Genomic DNA, 19,023 nt, shown 5'->3' with positions numbered 1-19,023 from the left:
GTCACAGATTTTTCTATTGTAGAACGATAATAACCCTTCTCTGGAAAGGTTGCTGTGAGGATGATAGCAGATCAAGTATACAAAAATGCTTAGTGTGTGCTTGGCATCCAGTGGGCACTTCTTATTTGGATATAAATGGTATTAATAGTTAATTGTTGCTATTCTTTTGCTCCTTTTATCCTGAATGACTCAAACCTTCTTCAAACATTCTTCAAGCCTTTGACCAAATTGCAGAGGGCTTTTGGTGGAACATCCCCACCTGGCCAAGTTCATGGCTTGCGGTGGCTATTTCAGAATGTATGAGACTCTTACAGATCCTGCCCACTGCCCTGAGCTCTCACCTGCCTCTTGCTTCGAGTCATTAAATGGGAGCGCTCTGACTACCCACTCTTGAAGCATACACATTTTCCTACTTCCACATCTGCTCTTTCCTCCCAGTACAATGCAAGGAGTGTTCCTTCCTCCTGCCCAACCTCCTTACCTGTTCCCTTCATCTCCCCCTTTCTCTCCAATTGATCTCCACACATAAACTCAGTCATTTCTTTCTCCAGGTTTGCAACCTTCCAAGGTTTCTGTGTTAGTTTGGAGCTGTTATGTATCCCAGAAAAGTCCATGTTTTAAAAATCTATTTCTTGTGGGGGCCTATTGTGGGTGAGACCTTTTGATTAGGTTGTTTCAATTGTGATGTGACCCAGCCCACACAAGGTGGGTCTTAATCCTTTACTGAAGCCCTTTATGAGAGGATAAAAGACAGAATACCCAGATAGCTTAGAGAGGTGTCTCCAGAGAAGCAAGAAGCCCCATAGAAGATGAGAGAGCCATTGAAACCAGAACCCAGGAGAGAAGGACCAGCAGATGCTGCCATGTGCCATCCCATGTGACAGAGGAACTCTGGATGCCAGAAGCAATTCCTCAGAGAAGGTATCTTCCTCTTGATGCCATAATTTGGACATTTTCATGGCCTTAGAACTGTAAATTTCTAAACTGATAAATCTCCATTGCAAAAGTCAACCCATCACCTGTATATTGCATTCTGGCAGCTTTAACAAACCAAAACAGCTTCCTTTTGCTCTCAGGACCCACCCCGGAGTCCCTGTGGGCATATCTGGCTTTGTTCACTCTGGCTGGGGCTGCTTTCTGGAGGCACAGTTAACTTATGCCTGGGCTCCTTTCTTCAGTGAATTGTCTCAGGCACCTTGTGAGATTTGGGCTAGCCTTTAAGATAGGTGAAAAGAGAGTCAGGTGGAGGAGGAGGGAAAAATTGCAAAGCACAGTGAATTTGTCTTCTGAAAGCAGTGAGTATGGAGTCCTCTAGTTAGTTTGAGGAGCAATCATTGAATTAGTTTAGTGGACGCTGAGGCTTCTAGGGGCTCTCAGTGGGTTTGGAGGTAAAACTGATGGTCTCTTTATTGTTTTTCGCTATTGGGATGAGTTATAAAAGTACTTCACTCTGAGGTTTGTTAGATAGGGAAGGAGGGAGGGGGCAGTGACCCTAAACCCCATAATAAAAAGTTTCCTTGGGCGCACACACCCAGCCCCTGCACACCTAGTCCTCACTCAGCTGGGCACCTGAAAAAGACCCAATGAAAAGTGCAGCTCAACAGTCCCTTGTTAGCATAACCCGAGGGGGAAGGGCCCCTCCAAATCCTTATAATGCAAGTTCCCCATCCTCTCCTTTGGAGAGTGTGTACGCACTCATCTTCCTTTGAACATGTACTTTTGCTACGCATTGAAAGTTTTGAGCTGTACACACTGGCTAGTCCTTGGATTCTCCGGCTGTACACACTGGCTAGTCCGTGAGTTCTTTCCCGCAGCTGAGTCAAGAACCTTCACAGCGTCAGCCCCCGGTTGAGGTCTCGACTTCATGGAGAATTCCTGGGACTCTCCAGCATCCAGCCGAGTACTCCCAGGGCTCTTCGGTGTGGAGCTTATTACACTATTTGGCTGTGCACACTGACTGCTCTTTGAATTCTTTCCTGTGACTGAGTCAAGAACCCTCATGGCACCAGCCTTTGGCTGAGGTCTCTATTTCTTCAAGAACTCCCGGGGCTGTCCGGCTTCAATCCCAAGCCACAAAATCCTAAGAAACATCCCAAACATCTGACAAATGCAGTACATTTAAAAGAGCCCTTCTGAGTCTCTCTCTCTTTTTAATTCAGAAACTTGAATCAAAGTTGTACTTCCGGAAATAGTCCTTAGTGCTACCTGTATTAAACTCCTCAGTGAGCATGAAGTTTTTATGTTGGCCACACAACATTAAAATAAGGAAGCTGAAGGTAGGTGGGAATCCCAAAATGAACGGTAACTGGACACCTCCTATCAGATTTCCATAGACTGGCTTATTTATTACACAGCTTGGCTCAGCAGAGCCATTTTATAATGAAACTGCAAGATGACACCCTGTTGGCAAATCAGCCTCTATTGGAGAGGGTGATTCTTATCACCTTGGGGAATTGATTCCTGATGAGAAATACTAGACTAAAAAACCCTCCTAGGCTAGCTTCAGAAGCCAGATCCAATATTTTAAATTCTCTCATGGAAGAGAAACAAAGAGATGTCTATTCCAGGGTTTATGACAGTCACAGAGAAAAATGGCTGTTATTTCGAAGTCTCTGGGGCCAAAGGAACATTATTAATCTCTCCAACTGGAGATCACAGACAGGTTATCTGGAGTGAGGTAGCCTATATCCTGAATTTGGCGTAAGTGCCTGTTTTTTTTCTTTATTTAATATTTTTATTGTAAAAACAATATACAAACATTCTTAACATACAAACATTCCATACATGGTATACAATCAATGGCTTACAATATCACCACATAGTTGTGCATTCGTCACTATGATCATTTTTTTGAACATTTGCATCACTCCAGCCAAAGAAAGAAAAAAGAAAAAACTCATACATACCATACTCCTTACCTCTCCCTCTCATTGACCACTAATATTTCAATCTACTCAATTTATTTTAAACTTTGATCTCCCTATTATTTGTTTATTTTTTATCCATATTTTTTACTCATCTATCCATACTGTAGACAAAAGGAGCATCAGACACAAGGTTTTCACAGTCACACAGACACATTGTAAAAACTATATCATTATACAGTCATCTTCAAGAAACATGAGTGCCCTGAGTTTGTTTTATTTATTTGCACGGGCAGGCAGCAGGAATCGAACCTGGGTCTGTGGCATGGCAGGTGAGAACTATGCCACTGAACCAACGTGGCCCACCCATGTCCTGGGTTTTTAACCATCATATATACTACGTAAGGAGTTTGAATTTCTCTCAATGTTAGAATTATCCTTCCTCTTATATTTACTATAAATATCTCCATTAAAATTTTGGAGCTAAAATTTCTAGTACATTTGTTGAAAAGGCGTTACCTTTGTACCTTTGTCAAAAGTCAGTTGTTCAGGGCGGGCCGCGGTGGCTCAGCGGGCAAAGTGCTTGCCTGCTATGCCGGAGGACCTCGGTTCGATTCCCGGCCCCAGACCATGTAACAAAAACGGAGAAACAGAATACAATAAAACAAGAAAATGTTTAAAGATGTTTCCCTTTCTTCCTTCCTTCCTTCCTTCTCTCTGTCTTTCCTTTAAAAAAAAAAAAAGTCAGTTGTTCATATATGCATGGATTTATTTCTGGACTCTTTATTCTGCTCAACTGAGCTATTTGTACATGTTTAGGGCAATACCATGCATGCTTTTTTGATTACTGTAGCTTTATAATAATTCTTGAAATCAAGTCGTAGGAGCCCTCCAACTTTGTTTTTCTTTTACAGAGTCATTTTGGCTATCCTGGGGCTTTGGCAAAGTTTCCATGTGAACTTTAGAATCAGCATGTCAAGTTTTAGAAAAAAAGAAATCTGTGGAATTTTGATTGGAATTGCATTGAATCTATAGATCAACTTCACACACAAACACTTTTTTTTTTTTACACAAAAGGTAGCCCCCATACACAGTTCTGCAGCTGATGCATCTTGTTTCACAACAAATCATGGGGAACTTTCCTTATCTTCCCTTAGTCTCCATTAGTTTCATTGAATTGTGTCATCACAATGTACATACTTCAGTTGACCAGACGCCTGATGGAATTCCAGCTTTCTGTCAGTCTTTTGCCATTACAAAAGGTACTGAAGTATAATCATTGTACATGTTACTTTCGTAGTGGACAATCATATCTGCTGGATACATTTGAGAAATGTGATTGCTAGGTCAAAGGGTATGTACATTTAAATATTTAGCAGCTATTGCTGTGTTTCCCTCCTTAGGGTTTCATCAACTTATATTCCTACCAACAAAAATAGACAGGGTAGACAACCTAGATGAAATATACAACTTCCTAGAAATGCACAAGCAACCTACACTGACTCTAGAAGAAACAGTAGACCTCAGTACTCAATTACAAGAAACTGAGTAATCAAAAACCTCCCAGCAAAGAAAAGCCACGATCAGACAGCTGCACACGTGAATTCTACTAATCATTCTTAGAAGATTTAATACCAGTCCTGCTCAAACTCTTCCAAAAAACTGAAGAGAAGAGAACACTACCTAAATCATTCTAGGAGATCAACATCACCCTAATACAAAAGCCAGATAAAGATATTACTAAGAAAAGAAAAGAAAATTACAGACCAATTTCTTTTATGAATATAGATGCAAAAAATTCAACAAAATATCTGCAAATGGAATCCAATGGCACATTAAAAGAATTATAGAACATGATCAAGTGGATTTCATCCAAGGTATGCAAGAATGCGTCAACATGAGAAAATCAACTAATATAATATGCCACATTAACAAAACTGAGGGGAAAGACCATGTGAACATCTTGTTGGTTACAAAAATGGCATTTGACAAAATTCAGCATCCTTTCTTGATAAAAAATACTTCAGAAAATAGGAACAGAAGGAAACTTCCTCAACACAGTAAAGGGCATACATGAAAACCCACAGCTAATAGAGTACTCCATGGTGAGAGACTGAAAGCTTTCCCTCTAAGATCTGGTACAAGACAAGGATGTCCACTGTTACCACTGATATTCAAAATTGTGCTAGAAGTTCTAACCAGAGCAATTAGGCAAGGAAAAGAAATAAAAGGCATCTAAATTGGAAAGGAAGAAGTAAAACTTTCACTATTTGCAGATGACACGATCCTAAATATAGAAAGTCCCAGAAAAGCTACAATAAAATTACTAGAGTTAATGAACAAGTTCAACAAAGTGGCAAGATACAAGATCAACATGCAAAAATCAGAAGTGTTTCTATAAACTAGTAATGAGCTATCTGAGGAGGAAATCAAGAAAAAAATTCCATTTACAATAGGAACCAAAAAAAATCAAATATCTAGGAATAAATCTAACCAAGGATGTAAAGGACTTGTACACGGAAAACTACAAAATACTGATAAAAGAAATCAAAGGAGACCAAACAAGTGGAAGGGCATTCCATGTTCACAGATCAGAAGACTAAATATCATTAAGATATCAATTCTACCCAAATCGAGAAACAGATTCAATGCACTCCCAACCAAAATTCTGTTTTCAGAAATGGAAAAGCCAATTATCAGATTTATTTGGAAGCTTAATGGGCCCCAAATAGCCAAAAACATCTTGGGAAAAAAAAAAATACAAACCCAAAGTTGGAGGCCCACACTTCCTAATTTTAAAGCATATTACAAAGCTACAGTGGTAAAAACTGTATGGTACTGATAAAAGGATAGATATATTGACCAATGGATAGAACTGGAAGTTCAGGAATAGACCCCTCATCTATGCCCAACCAATTTTTGACAAGACTGCCAAGACCACAGAACTGGGAAAGAATAATCTCTTCAACAAATAGTGCTGGGAAAACTGGATATCCACATGTAAAAGAATAAAAGAGGACCCCTATCTCACACCCTATACAAAAATTAACTCTAAATCAATCAAAGACTTAAATGTAAGACCCAGGACTATAAAACTCTTAGAAGAAAATGTAGGGAAGCATTTTCAAGATCCTGTGGTAAGAAATGGTTACTCAGACTTTACATCCAAAGCATAAGCAACAGAAGAAATAATAGATATATGGGACTTCCTCAAATTAAAAACTTTCATGCAAAGGATTTTGCCAAGAAAGCAAAAAGACAATCTATTCAATGGGAAAAAATATTTGGAAATCATATATCTGATAAGGGCTTAAAATCCAGAATATATAAAGAAGTCCCACAGCTCAACAGTAAACAGACAAACAACCCTATTAAAAAAATGGGTAAACAACTTGAATAGACATTTTTCCAAAAAGGAAATACAAATGGCTAAATGGCACATGAAAAGATGTTCAACATCATTAGTCATCAGGGAAATGCATACCTACTAAACCATACCTACTAAAATGGTCACTGTTTAAAAAAACAGAAAACTGTAAGTGCTGGAGAATTAGGAACACTCACTCACTGCTAATGGGATGTAAAATGGTACAGCCACTGTGGAAGAGAGTTTAGCAGTTCCTGAGCAAGCTAAATAAAGAACTACCATATGATGTGGCAATCCTAGGTATATACCTAGAAGAACTGAAAACAAGGATAGGAACAGGTATTTGCACACCTTTGTTCATAGCAGCTTTATCCACAATTGCCAAAAGATGGAAGCAACCCAAGTATCCATCAACTGATGAATGGATAAACAAAATATGGTATGTGCATACAACAGAATATTATTCAGCTGTAAAGAGTAATGAAGTCCTGATGCACGTGACAACATGGATAATCTTGGGGACCATATGTTGAGGAAAACAAGTCAGACCAAAAGAACAAATATTGCATGATTCCACTGTTGTGAACTAATTATAATAAGCAGACTCATTGTGTTAGAATCCTGAATATAGACCACCAGGAAACTGACTGGGGTTAGAGAATGAGCAACTGATGCTCAACTTGTACAGGATTTCTATTTAGACTGATGGGAAAATTTGGAAGTGGATAGAGGTCATGGTAGCACATAGCTGCGAGTGTAATCAACAGCACTGAAAGATATAAGTGAATTGGTTAAAAGAGGAAACTTCAGTTTATATATATTACTTGAATAAAAATTCAAAGCTAAAACATAGGACTGTACAACACAGGGAACCCTACTGTAGATGATGGACTATAGTTAATAGTACAAATGTAAGAAGGTTCTTTCATGATTCATAACAAATGTATGCTACTAATGCAAAATGGTAATAATAGCCTGTATATGGAGAAAAATACACCTAATGAAAATAGAAAGAACAATTTTAATAATCTTTTATCAACTGTAACAAAGGTAACTACTTTAAAAAAATTAGTACAATTATCAAAAAAGTGCATGGATTGTAAAAAATGTTCCCTACCAGTGTAAAGTGTTAGTGGTGGGGTGGAATATGAGAATCCTGTATGCTATGTATGATAGTTTTGTAAACTCACAAAAATAAAGGAAGGAAAGGAGAGGGGAAAAAAAAAATAGACAGGGTCTAGTTTGCCACAGCCACAGGAGTTACCAAATTTTTCCTTTTTTTTTTTTGCCAAATTGATCAGTGAAGATGATCTATCAAAATCATTTTGATTTGTATTTCTTTAAACATCTTTTCATCTTTTTAAGAATAATTTGTATTTCTTTTCCTATTACTTCTTTTTCCTATCTTATGCTCATTTTTTTTCCTGATGTATTGTCAGACCTTCTCAGTTCAAAGGTAGTCTTTATATATTAGGAAGATTAGCCCTTTGTCTAATATGAATCACAGATATTTTCCCCAGTTTGTCATTTGTCATTGCATGTGACTGTTTTTTCCATAAGGAAGGTTTTCATATCTATTTATTTCAATTTATTAGCTATTCCTTTGAGGCTTTGGATTTTTTTGGCTTAATTAGAAATATTTTCCCTTATCCAAGGCTTTTAGTGTTTGAATTATCTCATGGTTTTTTTTTCTTTTCTAGTACCTTTATGATTTTTTTTCCTCACATTTAATTCTTTTATTTATTTGGAGTTTATTCTAACACACTGTGAAGTATCCAATCTGTTTCCCTTTGGTTCAGCATCATTTATAAAATAGTCCATCTTTCCCCTGCTGATCTATGATGCCACCATTATATATAATAAACTTCCAGATGTTTGAGTCCATTTCTGGATTTTCAGTTTTGTTCCATGCAATGCCCATTGTTTTATTTTCCTTGGTTGCTCAAGTAAATACCATGAAATGGGTTGGCTTAAACTATGGGAATTTGTTAGCTTATGATTTTGAGATCAGGGAAAAGTCCAAATCTAGACATCGTCAAGGGAATGCTTTCTCCCAGAAGACGAGGGTTCTGAGGCTGGCTGCCAGCCGCCCTTGGCTCCTCTGTCACATGGCAAAGCACATGGCGATGTCTCCTGGTCTTTCCTTTCTCCTCCTGGTTCTATTGAATCTTAGCCTCTTGCTCCTGTGGTTTTTTTTTTTTTCTGTCTGAGTTTCATTCTGCTTATCAAGGTCTCCAGTAATAGGATTAAGACCCATCCTGTTAAAAAGTATTTGCAAAGTCCCCTTGAAGGACTCAGAAAAAATGTGGAAATATTAAACTTCCCCACCTGGGGAAGACCTGATATTCTCACAAGCAGTGTGGACAACCAATTTAATAGGTCAAGTCCTCAAACTTGGGATTTGCCCTTATGAAACTTATTCTTGTAAAGGAGAGGCTAAGCTTACTTAGAATTATGCCTAAGAGTCACCCCCAGAGACTCACCTCTTGTTGCTCGGATGTGGCCTCTCTCTCCAAGCTAACTCCACAGATGGACTCACTGCCTTCCCCGCTACATGGAACATGACTCCCAGGGAAGTAAATCTCACTGGTAACGTGGAACATGACTCCCGGGGATGAGCCTGCCCTGGCATCATGGGACTGAAAAAGCCTTCTTGACCAAAAGGAGGAAGATAAATGAAATAAAGTTTTAGTGGCTGAAAGACTTCAAACAGAATTGAGAGGTCATTCTGGAGGATATTCTTATGTAGTATATGAATATTCCTTTTCAGTTTTCGATGTATTGGAGTAGAGGGTAAATGCCTGATAATCCAATAGCCTTGATTCTTGAAGAGGATTGTATAACTATACAGCTTTTATGGTATGACTGTGTGATTGTGAAAACCTTGTGACTGACACTCCCTTTATCCAGTGTATAGACAGATGAGTAAAAATAAAAAAATAAATAATAGGGGGAATAGTGGGTATGGGATGTTTTGGATGTCCTTTTTTCCTTTTATTTTTATTCTTATTTTTATTGTTTATGTAGTAATGAAAATGATCAAAAATTGTGATGATGAATGCACAACTATATGATGATACTATGAAACATTGATTATATACTTTGGATGATAACATGGTATGTAAATATATCTCAATAAAATTGCATTAAAAAAAAAAAAGACCTGTCCTGACTGGGCTGGGCCATACGTTAATGGAAGTAACTTCATGAAAAGGTCATACTTCCAGTGCGTTCATACCCACAGTAATGAATTAGATTTAAAACCATGCTTCAGAACCACTCTGTTAAAATTACTTTGGTTTAATATCAGGTAGAGATAGGCTCCCCTTATTGCTTTTAAAGTTTTCTGACTCAATTTTTCCCTGTGATCTTTAGAATCAGCCTATTTATATATATATAAAAAAAACTGTTGGCATTTTTACAGAGATCACATGTTATTTATTAATAATTTTAGGGAGGATTGATTCCTGTTATGTCTTCTTATCCAAGCCTTTCATTTGATCAGATTTTCTTTTGAATTCACTAGTGTTCAATAGACCTTACTTGTAAAGTTTATTTCTAGGTATTTTACTTTATTTTTGTTGCAATTGCAAATAGGACTTTTCCCTTATTATATCATCTAACTGGTTGTTGTTTGTAAAAGTGAAAGTTTATATAAATAGTAAAAAATCTGTATATTATGAGTCGAATTCATATTATCTTTTTTTTTGTTGAATCTTCTGGGTTTTCCAAGAATATAATCATATCATGCTCAAAGAGTCATAGATTTATGTACTTTCTTGCAACTATCATACCTCTAATTTATTTATTTTGTCTAACTGAATTCAAATTATCCTCCCCCTTCAAACCTCTTTCTTTTCATGGGTTTGCTGTTAAATCATGCATTGTAACATTAAGAATTTTTGTTGGGCACAAATAACAGAAACCCTAACATAGCTTAAACAAATAAGGATTTATTTTTCTCATATAAGAAGTAATCTGGAGGTAGTCAGGCAGTTAGCTGTTCAACCATGTCAGTAACTGAGACTCTTTTCAATTTTCCAATCTCTTTAACATAGCAACTGTGCCTCACAGGCACAACATGGCTGCCCAAGCTCCGGGCATCACATTCATATTTAAGATAGGAAGTAGTGGGGTGAGGTGAGATGCAGGGAGAGGCAGCGATAGACACATCAGGAAAGAAAAGTCTTCCTAGCAGATTCTCCTTATGTTTCAGTGGCAGTAAGTAGGTCATTGCCACCTAACTGCAAGGGAAATTGGGAAAGCAAGTTTTTAGATTTCCAACCTTTGTAGTAGAGGTGGGCATGGAAGAAGTGGGTTGTACACGGGTGGTGAGTTAGCCAGGCAACATTATTACTTCTTCATATTCCTACAGGGGAGAAAGCAAGACTATTGAATTGACTATGGTATGGAAGGCTAGGGTGATTTTTGCTTTTTCTAATATACTTTTAGAAGTTCACCTAACATTAAAGTGACCATTTTAAAGTGTGCAGTTCAGTGGCATTTAGTACATTCACAATGTTGGGCAACTACCACCTTAAGTACCAAAACATTTTTATCACCTCCAAAGAAAACCTGTACTTATTAAGCAGTCACACTGCATTCACCACTCCTCCAGCTCATTGCAACCACTAGTCTGCTTTCCGGTATTTCATATAAATGGAGTCATACAATATGTCACCTGATGTGTCTGGCTTCTTTAATTTAGTGTAATGTTTATAAGTGTAATGTTCATGCACAATAGCATGCTGCAGTACTTAATTCCTTTTTACGGCTGAATAATATACCATTGTCGGTACAAACTACATTTCATTTACCCACTCATCCATTGCTGGGCATTTGTTTCCATCTTTTGGCTATTGTGAATAATGCCACAGTGAACAATGATGTACAAATATTTTGTTAAGTGCCTGTTTTCACTTATTTAGGGCAATATACCTAGGAATAGAATTGCTGAGTCATATGGTAATTTTAACTTTCTGAGGCACTGCCAAACTTTTCCACAGCGGTTTTACCATTTTAAATTCCCACTGACAATGTACAAGAGTTCCAAATTCTCCACATCTTTGCCAACAATTCTTTTCCATATTTTTCATTATAACCATCCTGGTGGATATGAAGGAGTAGCTCATTATGGTTTGACTTACATTTTGAGCATCATTTTGTGTCTTTGTTGGCCATCTGTACACCTCCTTTGGAGAAATGTCTAGTTAAGGCAAGTCATTTTTGCAGTTTTATATATAAAGGTCTCAACCTCTACTTCTTCCTTAGACATTCCTTATTTTCTTTTCAATATTTTGACAGGCTTTCTTGTTTTCATAAATATGTCAGAAGTTTTATTGCAGCTATAACTTTCCGGCAGATTCTCAATTTCCGACAGGGCTTTTAGCAGCAGTCTTGTAATCTTCCTAAGCGTTACTCACATCACACAAAGACAGCAACTGTTAAAATATATTTAGATTCCATTAGGGTACATTTTGGTATCACACTGGAGTCTCTGAAGAATTATCTCCTCCCCATCAGATGTCATTACTGAGCAGACGGTTTCTGGCACCATCAGTAAGAACCTTTAGGTGGTGCTCTTTGGTTAAAAACATTTATTCCTCAATTTAAATACAGTAGTGTATCCTGAGGAAAAATTTGCCTTCCATTTCTTTTAGGGACTATCTCCCAAGTCTTCTCAGAACTTTTGTTTATACCACGTTTATTATAGAGGCAAATCATTTGCCCCAACCTCCTCCTGTCCCGCGTCCAAAGGGTCTTCCTGATGTGCACATGAAATTCTGCTCCCAAAGCAGGCCATTCCCCCAGCTGTGGGAGAGCAGGCAGGGTGATGCCAATCCTGGTAGCGCCCCAACGGGTAGACTCATCACCTGCTGCTAATTATGCCCCCTACAAGGAAGTCCCCCGTCTCTGTCCTCCTCCTTCTCCGTAGTGAGATCCCATTTCCCAAGTGGGGTTATGGCTTCCCTTGTTATCGAGGAGCTCTTGGGTTATGAAAACAAGAAAGCCTGTCAAAATATTGAAAAGAAAATGAAGAATGTCTAAGGAAGAAGTAGTGGTTGAGACCCTTAAATATAAAATCAATATTTATATTTGGATGATTACAAACCATGTTATTATCCAAAAGAGACAGATAGTTGTTATTGAGGAGCTCATTACTTGTCCTACAGACTGAGCCCTCCACCCAGCCTCAAACCTCTGGTCTCCTACTTCCTCCTTACCCCGCCTTCCCTTCAGCTTCCTCACTAGCTCCCCTTGGCTCATTTTTCTGCCAACTATTTGTCCACTACTTATGGACTATCTGCTCAATTGCCAGTCCCTACTTTTGCTCAACAGTTACCCCCTTCTGATTGCTTGTATTCCGATTCCAAAAAATTGAGGTCATTTGGAATAGTCATTCTTTGTCTAAGTTTACTAAAGTGAACCCTCCTTGGAGCAGAATCATTCTCCCCAAATATAAATCCATAGCCTCTGCCTCCAAAGTTTGATCACCTTCTCTCAGTCATTTCTCCCCTAACACCTGGTGTCCAGTCCCTAACTTTACTTCTCACCACCACAGGAGTCCTAAGTTCCTTCAGTAACCGTGCAGGCCTAGATTCTTCTGTCATATACCCTACTCTCTAAAAAAAGTAACTTAACTTAAACTTAAAAGAACATTTTAAAAGATTATGCTTTCCCAAGATTTTACTAAAGCATTTATTTTTTTAAACAAAAATATACATTAAATTTCAGATGTACAGGATACAGAAATAATTTATGCACAGCAATTTGCACTTTAAAATTCTTAATATTGCACCCAACAGTATAAGTCTTTGACACATTTGTATTGTCAGCCTTTCCCACGATTTGAAAAACAGATAGAAATCTGAAACTGACAGAATTACAGAAGCTAATTTTCTTAAAAAAAAAAAAAAGGAAAAAGAAACTTACAGTTTCTTACATTTATAAGATAAAGTTGTAAACTTTCAGAAATTTATTTCCACAGAATAAAGAGCCATACTTTATCATACCTAGAAAATGAACTATATACATGATGTTTTCCTCATAGGAATTCAAAAGAGACAGATAGTTGTGAACATGTGCAGCCTGAAGGTAAAGAACAGAATTACTGAAAAGACTTCTACATCTTCACTACAGTATGGAAAGTAGTATGTGAGAGATACAGAATGAGAAAAGCCTCTGGGAGAAAAAAATCAAACAACTTTTACCTCGGTCAGGATGGTTTCCACAATTACCTAAAGTTATCTTCACTTTTAAAAGGATACACTGTTACTCAGTGGTTACCAACAGCCTCTTCTCTCAAGACATAAAACAAGTGAAAAAGAGTGAAGTCTCTCTTCAGTTTCCTTATCAAATACTATACATATAGGCAGGCACAAAAGTTTGCTTTTCAAAAGAAAGCTTTGTAAAATATTCTGCAACGTATCATTGATATCCTCAGTTTTTAAAAAACTGTTTTTAAAAAGCCCCTAAATATTTTAATTTTTTTTTTTTTAAGGAAAGAAGGGAATAAAATCACTTGGTACTGCAGGAAGTTGCTAACATAATATGCAATAGTAAACGTTAAAGTATGTAATGTGCTATTTTTACCGGTTATAAATGGAAACAGATTGCACCCTTACATGGAACAAATCTGAAGTAATTTCCCTTGACTGGATTATTGAACCAATATGAGGAGGACATGAAACCACCCAGCCCTTTACCAACTTTGAAAAAGTCATTGGACCACTTAGATTGCAGATGAAAAACATTCATGAATCTTTCATCATTACCATTATAAATAAAAACTTTAATAAAGGTAGCATAAAAAAAGGAACCTTTGAGAAATTCATACTGAAGATCATAGATGGAAAATGTAATTATAATTTTATAGTGTAATACCACTTGAATTGAAAAATCAGACTTTTCTGATTCTGTAATCCAGGACTGAGACTAGGTTAAAATATTCCCTTTGAGTCATAATGAACATGGTTGAATAACAGGACTTCTGAAAAGGTATTGGCCTTGCTACTGCGTAATAGTCCAGCCCAAGCAGTTTGTCATAAAGGTTAATGTCTTCGGTATCCTTGCAATATATTCAATTTTTTAAAAATCCTGAGTCTTTCATAAAAAAATACACACATTTCCTTGGTGTGACGGTTTCACGAAAGGTCCCGCTGGGCAAGCCCATCAGCTGGCTGGAGTCCGCCGGTACTCTGCAGTCCCGTCGGCTATGATGGCATCCAGGGGGGCGCGCTTTTTGCGGATGCTGCGCCCGGAGGAGATGAGGTCCGCGTAGCCGCGCTGGTGCGAGAACGCGTAGGCCGAGCGGCGGGACGACGCGCCGCGGCGGAACACGCGCTGCCGGCGCTTCCACTGCTCCTCGGCCTTCAGCCGCTTGCGATGCTTCTGAATCTGGGAAAGGGGTAAGACGGGAAGGGGCTGATCAAATGAGAAGAAAAGCCCAGGACACCGGGGAGGTCTGCCCAAAGGCGGGGAGCGCAACCAGGTCTGGCGGAGCTCCGGGTCCTGCTCTCCCCTCGCCTGTCTCCTCTGCAGGCCTCCACCCCATCCTCACTTGGTAGATGAGGAAACGAAGAGACAGAGAGGCAGAGTAACTTTTCCCAGGTCACGGAGCTAGGAAATGACAAGCCAGAAGTCCCACTCTTTCTAAGCTAGTGCTCTTTCCAGTTCACAAAGCAGACTAGGGCAAGGTTTAAGAGAGAGAACTCTGGGGCTCTCTTCCTTGTTGCCACTGCCCAGTCTGGTCCCTGGAAGGGAGAGGATGGGAAGGCTGCCTGCCTAGCACCTACTCTCTCCTTTCTGCCGCAGACTGTTCCTATTCAGGTATTCCTGCACACAGCATGTAGGGGGACTGACTAGGCTCAGCAGCGTGGGAATGAGCCCTGAGGAAGTGTGCTCGGGAACATTCCCTGAAGAAGTTCGCAGCTCCTGAGGAAAGCCACAGAATCCTCAGTCTCTTATCTGCCCCGTTATTGTCAAGTCGGTTATGTGATGCCTACAATTAATCATCTTGCTTCCAGTGTAAGATAAAGCTAATGAGAAAATGGCAGAAGGAGTGATGGAAAGAACCAGAATCCTTTGTTTTCTGGACATTAAGTTGCTCAGTCAACCAAGCTGAAGCCTGCTAGTTATTATGAAAATTGAAATGACAGCTGTCCTTATTGTTGTGCCAGTTTAAGTCCTGGCTTTTTACATGTAGCTGAAAGGATCCTGTTATAGGAGGTGACAATTATCTTTAAATTAAAAAAAAAAAAAAGCCAACCTATGCATGGCAAAATATTAATATCTTAATTGTTAAATTGAGGGAACAGATATGTGTTTGTTATTCCATTCTTTCTTTTTATTTATGTTTGATAATTTCCACAATAAAAAGCAAATAAAAATCCCAATCCCAAAAGATTAGTTTGCAAGATGGAGTTAAAGAAAGAGAAGTAGGGATTTAAAAACAACAACAACAACAAAAACAGAACACACTCATACCAAACTTCCCATGAACTTAGAAGTCTGCAGGAAGGCTCCCTTTGGGAAATGCTTTGACTTCCCTGTAAGACACTCAGAGTTAGGGGAGGACTATATTTTATGTACCTTATCACTTTCTGATGGCCAAATGGTCATTGACAAGAAACGTATGGCGACGACCGGCAATAAGCACACTGCCACAGTTAAAATGATGGTCAACCAGAGATAGGGCTGTCTCAGAGCATTTGAAGCTGTGCCTGCAAAGAACACGGAGAATGACCAACAGAGGCCCATTTGTCCTGAGGCAGAGTTAATGTTCTATAACCCATAAGTGGATTTACCTACGGTAACATTTGAAAACCAGACTGGCCTTCCTAAGACATCCCATCCCTACTCCAGGAACGAACATTTTAAAATCAGGCTAAGTACAATTAGGAAGGTAAATTCCTTGATACAAGACCGAAAAAGAAACTGAGTTTGTTAATATTACATTGATTACAAATGCAAAGTTAAGCAACTCTATACTCCTGTTTTTTTTTTTCTCAAGAATTAAAAAAAGCACTATCCAATTTATAGTTTTGCTCTGATACTTCAAATGTTTGTAACACATCATACCACCATTTGTGCAATAATAGGCCTTATACTAAGTGTTTTATTCAGATCATGCCATTTAATCAACTCTGACAGGTGGGAGTTATCCTTTTTGCCACATAAGGAAATTTAGTTTTAGAGAACTTAAGAAATTTTGCCCACGATAGCAGAGCCAATCATGGCAACCCTTGAACCAAAACTCATGTCTGTCTGACAAGAGCTGCTTTTTCCACTGCAATTTGGCTTCTTGGTTGTTTTTTTTTTTTTATGTCAGAGGAAGTAACAATGCAATTCTACTATACAATTAGATTAACAGATAAGTATACAATTTTAAAACTATAATCAACATGTTCTACAGCAGATTTATCACATTGTTTTCTGTACTTAAACTGTAAGTTTATTGAAATAATAGCCTTTATTTTTAAAAGTGGCTCATATAGTTAAATGTGGGAGTTTTATTTATTTATTTTTTAATTTTTTTAAATGTGCAAGTTTTAAAAGCCTGCATATGAGAATATTCTAAATACCTGGGTACTAAATTTGAAAACACAGAGTCAGTAAAGAAATGACAATCATAAAAATATTAGCTCTATCCTTAAAAGGAAAGGGTTACCATGGCAACTTTCTTTTATATTCCAACATCAGGTCATTAAATAAACTAATCTTTTATGAGGAAACTAGTTTATGGGGAGTTTTTCATATTGAATCCAAGCTACTCTATCCAAAAATAAGAAGCACATTAATTCAAAATATTTATATCAGTTCAAATTCATTCTGGCATTTGTTAAATATTTTACACTGCTGTGATCATTGGTCACATAACTATTTTGTTCTCTGAGAGTTCACTTAGTATTTCGCATACCTATTTCCAATGATGTAGTCCACTTTCGAGTTCTAGAATTCCATCATATTGGTATTTCATAGTTTGATTAGCTAATTTAATATTCTTAGGTTATTTACTCTTATTTTTTTTTCTTTTTACAGTTATAAATATTGTGGTGGTAAAATCATTGCACAAATTACGCTTCAAAAATTTGGTGTTTTTTTTTTCTTTTTTTTTTTTACATGGGCAGGCACCAGGAATCGAACCCAGGTCCTCTGGCATGGTAGGCGAGCATTCTTGCCTGCTGAGCCACCGTGCCCCGCCCAGTGTGTTTTTTCTTAGTGTATTTTCCCCAAGTGGATAAATGGGTCAAAATGTATGAAAAGCTTTATATAGTTCATTATATATTTCCAGATTGTGTCTTGGAAAGATTTAACTATGTTATAGCGCTACCAGCAATACACAAGTACTTAATTTCCCAATATTAGATTTTACGAGGGGGGGCAGGAACTTTTTTGTCTAATTTAACAGATGTACAATGATATCTTAAAGTTATTTGAATTTACTTTCCTTCTACCACATTATTATCTTTCTAACCCACCACCACCACTCAATTTCCAATCAGAACATTAAGTTTCACTAGCAATAATTTATGCTTTTGGTACTTTTATTTACTCAGAAGTTATGTCATAATCTAAACCAATGATATTTTCCTGTACATTTTTGGAATTCAGAAAATACCAACCTGTAAATTGAAATGCAGACGGAAAGAGAACATGTATTCCAGCGCTATGAAAGTCAAACATGATGCCAAAATAAAGTGCAATGCTTCCAAAAATTGAAAAAGCATTCACAAATGTCCAATAAGAAGTATCCAAGCCAATCTGTTGGGAAACCAGAGAAAAAGAGCACTCATTTTGAGGAGTTAGCAAGAAATGAAGGATTTAGAATTCTGAAAACAGAATTCAGCAAATTAGGTATGATTTGGCTTGAATACAGAAAACTCAGAAACTATCGTTGGATCAGGTAAGAAAAAGGCAATGGGCTCGGCACAGGGATGAAAACAGCCATTGTCTTTGTAAAGTGTGAGAGGCTCTACAGGAAGGAGAATGGAGCAGGGAAGAGTGCACGAAGTCTATGTTTAGAAATAGAGGCACGAACAGATCATCAATACAGTTGCCTAGAGCCACGTACCTGGAAATTGACTGTGATTATGAGAGCAGAGGCGATGGTGACAGCGAAAGACTGGTAGTCGGAAGGTGCCTCACCGTCCTGGCCCATGGTTTGCAGGTAAGCTCCGAAAGGCACAAAGAAGAGAATCATCGATGTTAAGACGCCGTGCAGCAAGCTGACGAAGAACCTCTTGTAGTTAAACAGTAAGTCTCTCTGTCCCACAACATATAATCCAGGGAATCGGAGGCTCAGTTTGTCGCTCACATCCTTAAGGGAAAACAAAGTTAGACTTGCATAGCATCCATCAGGATCAAAGAACTCAGATATATATTTTCACCTTTATTTCCCAAATAGCTTCGACTTGCTGTTAAATTTTAGGAAAACAACAACTGCACAAGATGAGAAAAAAGCAATAGCTTTTTTTTTTATGTGCAGAGATCAATCTCATAACTTTACAAGTACTTGATATTTAATTCAGAGAGGGTCCAGGTGGAAGTTTACTACTTTGCTCTTGATGGGAAAAGAACAAATTAATCAGATCACATAAAGTGTAGAAGGGCTCTTTTTACCTCCTGAGAGAAGATACTGATTCAGAGTCTTCTGGCAAACATTCTCACAAACCAGCTGATGAGTTCCTTGTAATTATTCTTTTTACTCATTAAAGCACTTTCTCTAAGAGTTGCTATTAGACAAAATGTAGACTAATTTGGGAATTAAACAAATGTTTTGGAAAGTAGTGG

At 37.9% G+C, this 19,023-nt stretch overlaps 1 protein-coding gene and 1 long non-coding RNA gene across 3 annotated transcripts in view; one reads left to right on the top strand and one right to left on the bottom strand.

Annotated features, from left to right (window-relative positions):
• LOC143662031 (uncharacterized) overlaps positions 1 to 19,023 on the top strand; it is a 29,939-nt gene that overhangs the window by 1,434 nt on the left and 9,482 nt on the right. The window lies entirely within an intron of this gene.
• ATP8B1 (ATPase phospholipid transporting 8B1) overlaps positions 14,003 to 19,023 on the bottom strand; it is a 127,557-nt gene continuing 122,536 nt past the window's right edge. The window contains exons 25-28 of the mRNA XM_077135377.1: positions 18,305 to 18,550; positions 17,856 to 17,994; positions 15,823 to 15,953; positions 14,003 to 14,628 (exon numbers count right to left, since the gene is read on the bottom strand). Of these exons, the coding sequence (XP_076991492.1) occupies positions 14,404 to 14,628; positions 15,823 to 15,953; positions 17,856 to 17,994; positions 18,305 to 18,550 (741 nt within the window). The 3' untranslated portion in view covers positions 14,003 to 14,403. The remainder of the gene's footprint in view (positions 14,629 to 15,822; positions 15,954 to 17,855; positions 17,995 to 18,304; positions 18,551 to 19,023) is intronic.

This window comes from Tamandua tetradactyla, chromosome 18 (genome assembly GCF_023851605.1).
Source record: "Tamandua tetradactyla isolate mTamTet1 chromosome 18, mTamTet1.pri, whole genome shotgun sequence".
Classification (NCBI taxonomy): Eukaryota; Metazoa; Chordata; class Mammalia; order Pilosa; family Myrmecophagidae; genus Tamandua; species Tamandua tetradactyla.
Note: the sequence above shows the minus strand (reverse complement) of the source record. Positions and strands in the feature narration are given on the sequence as shown.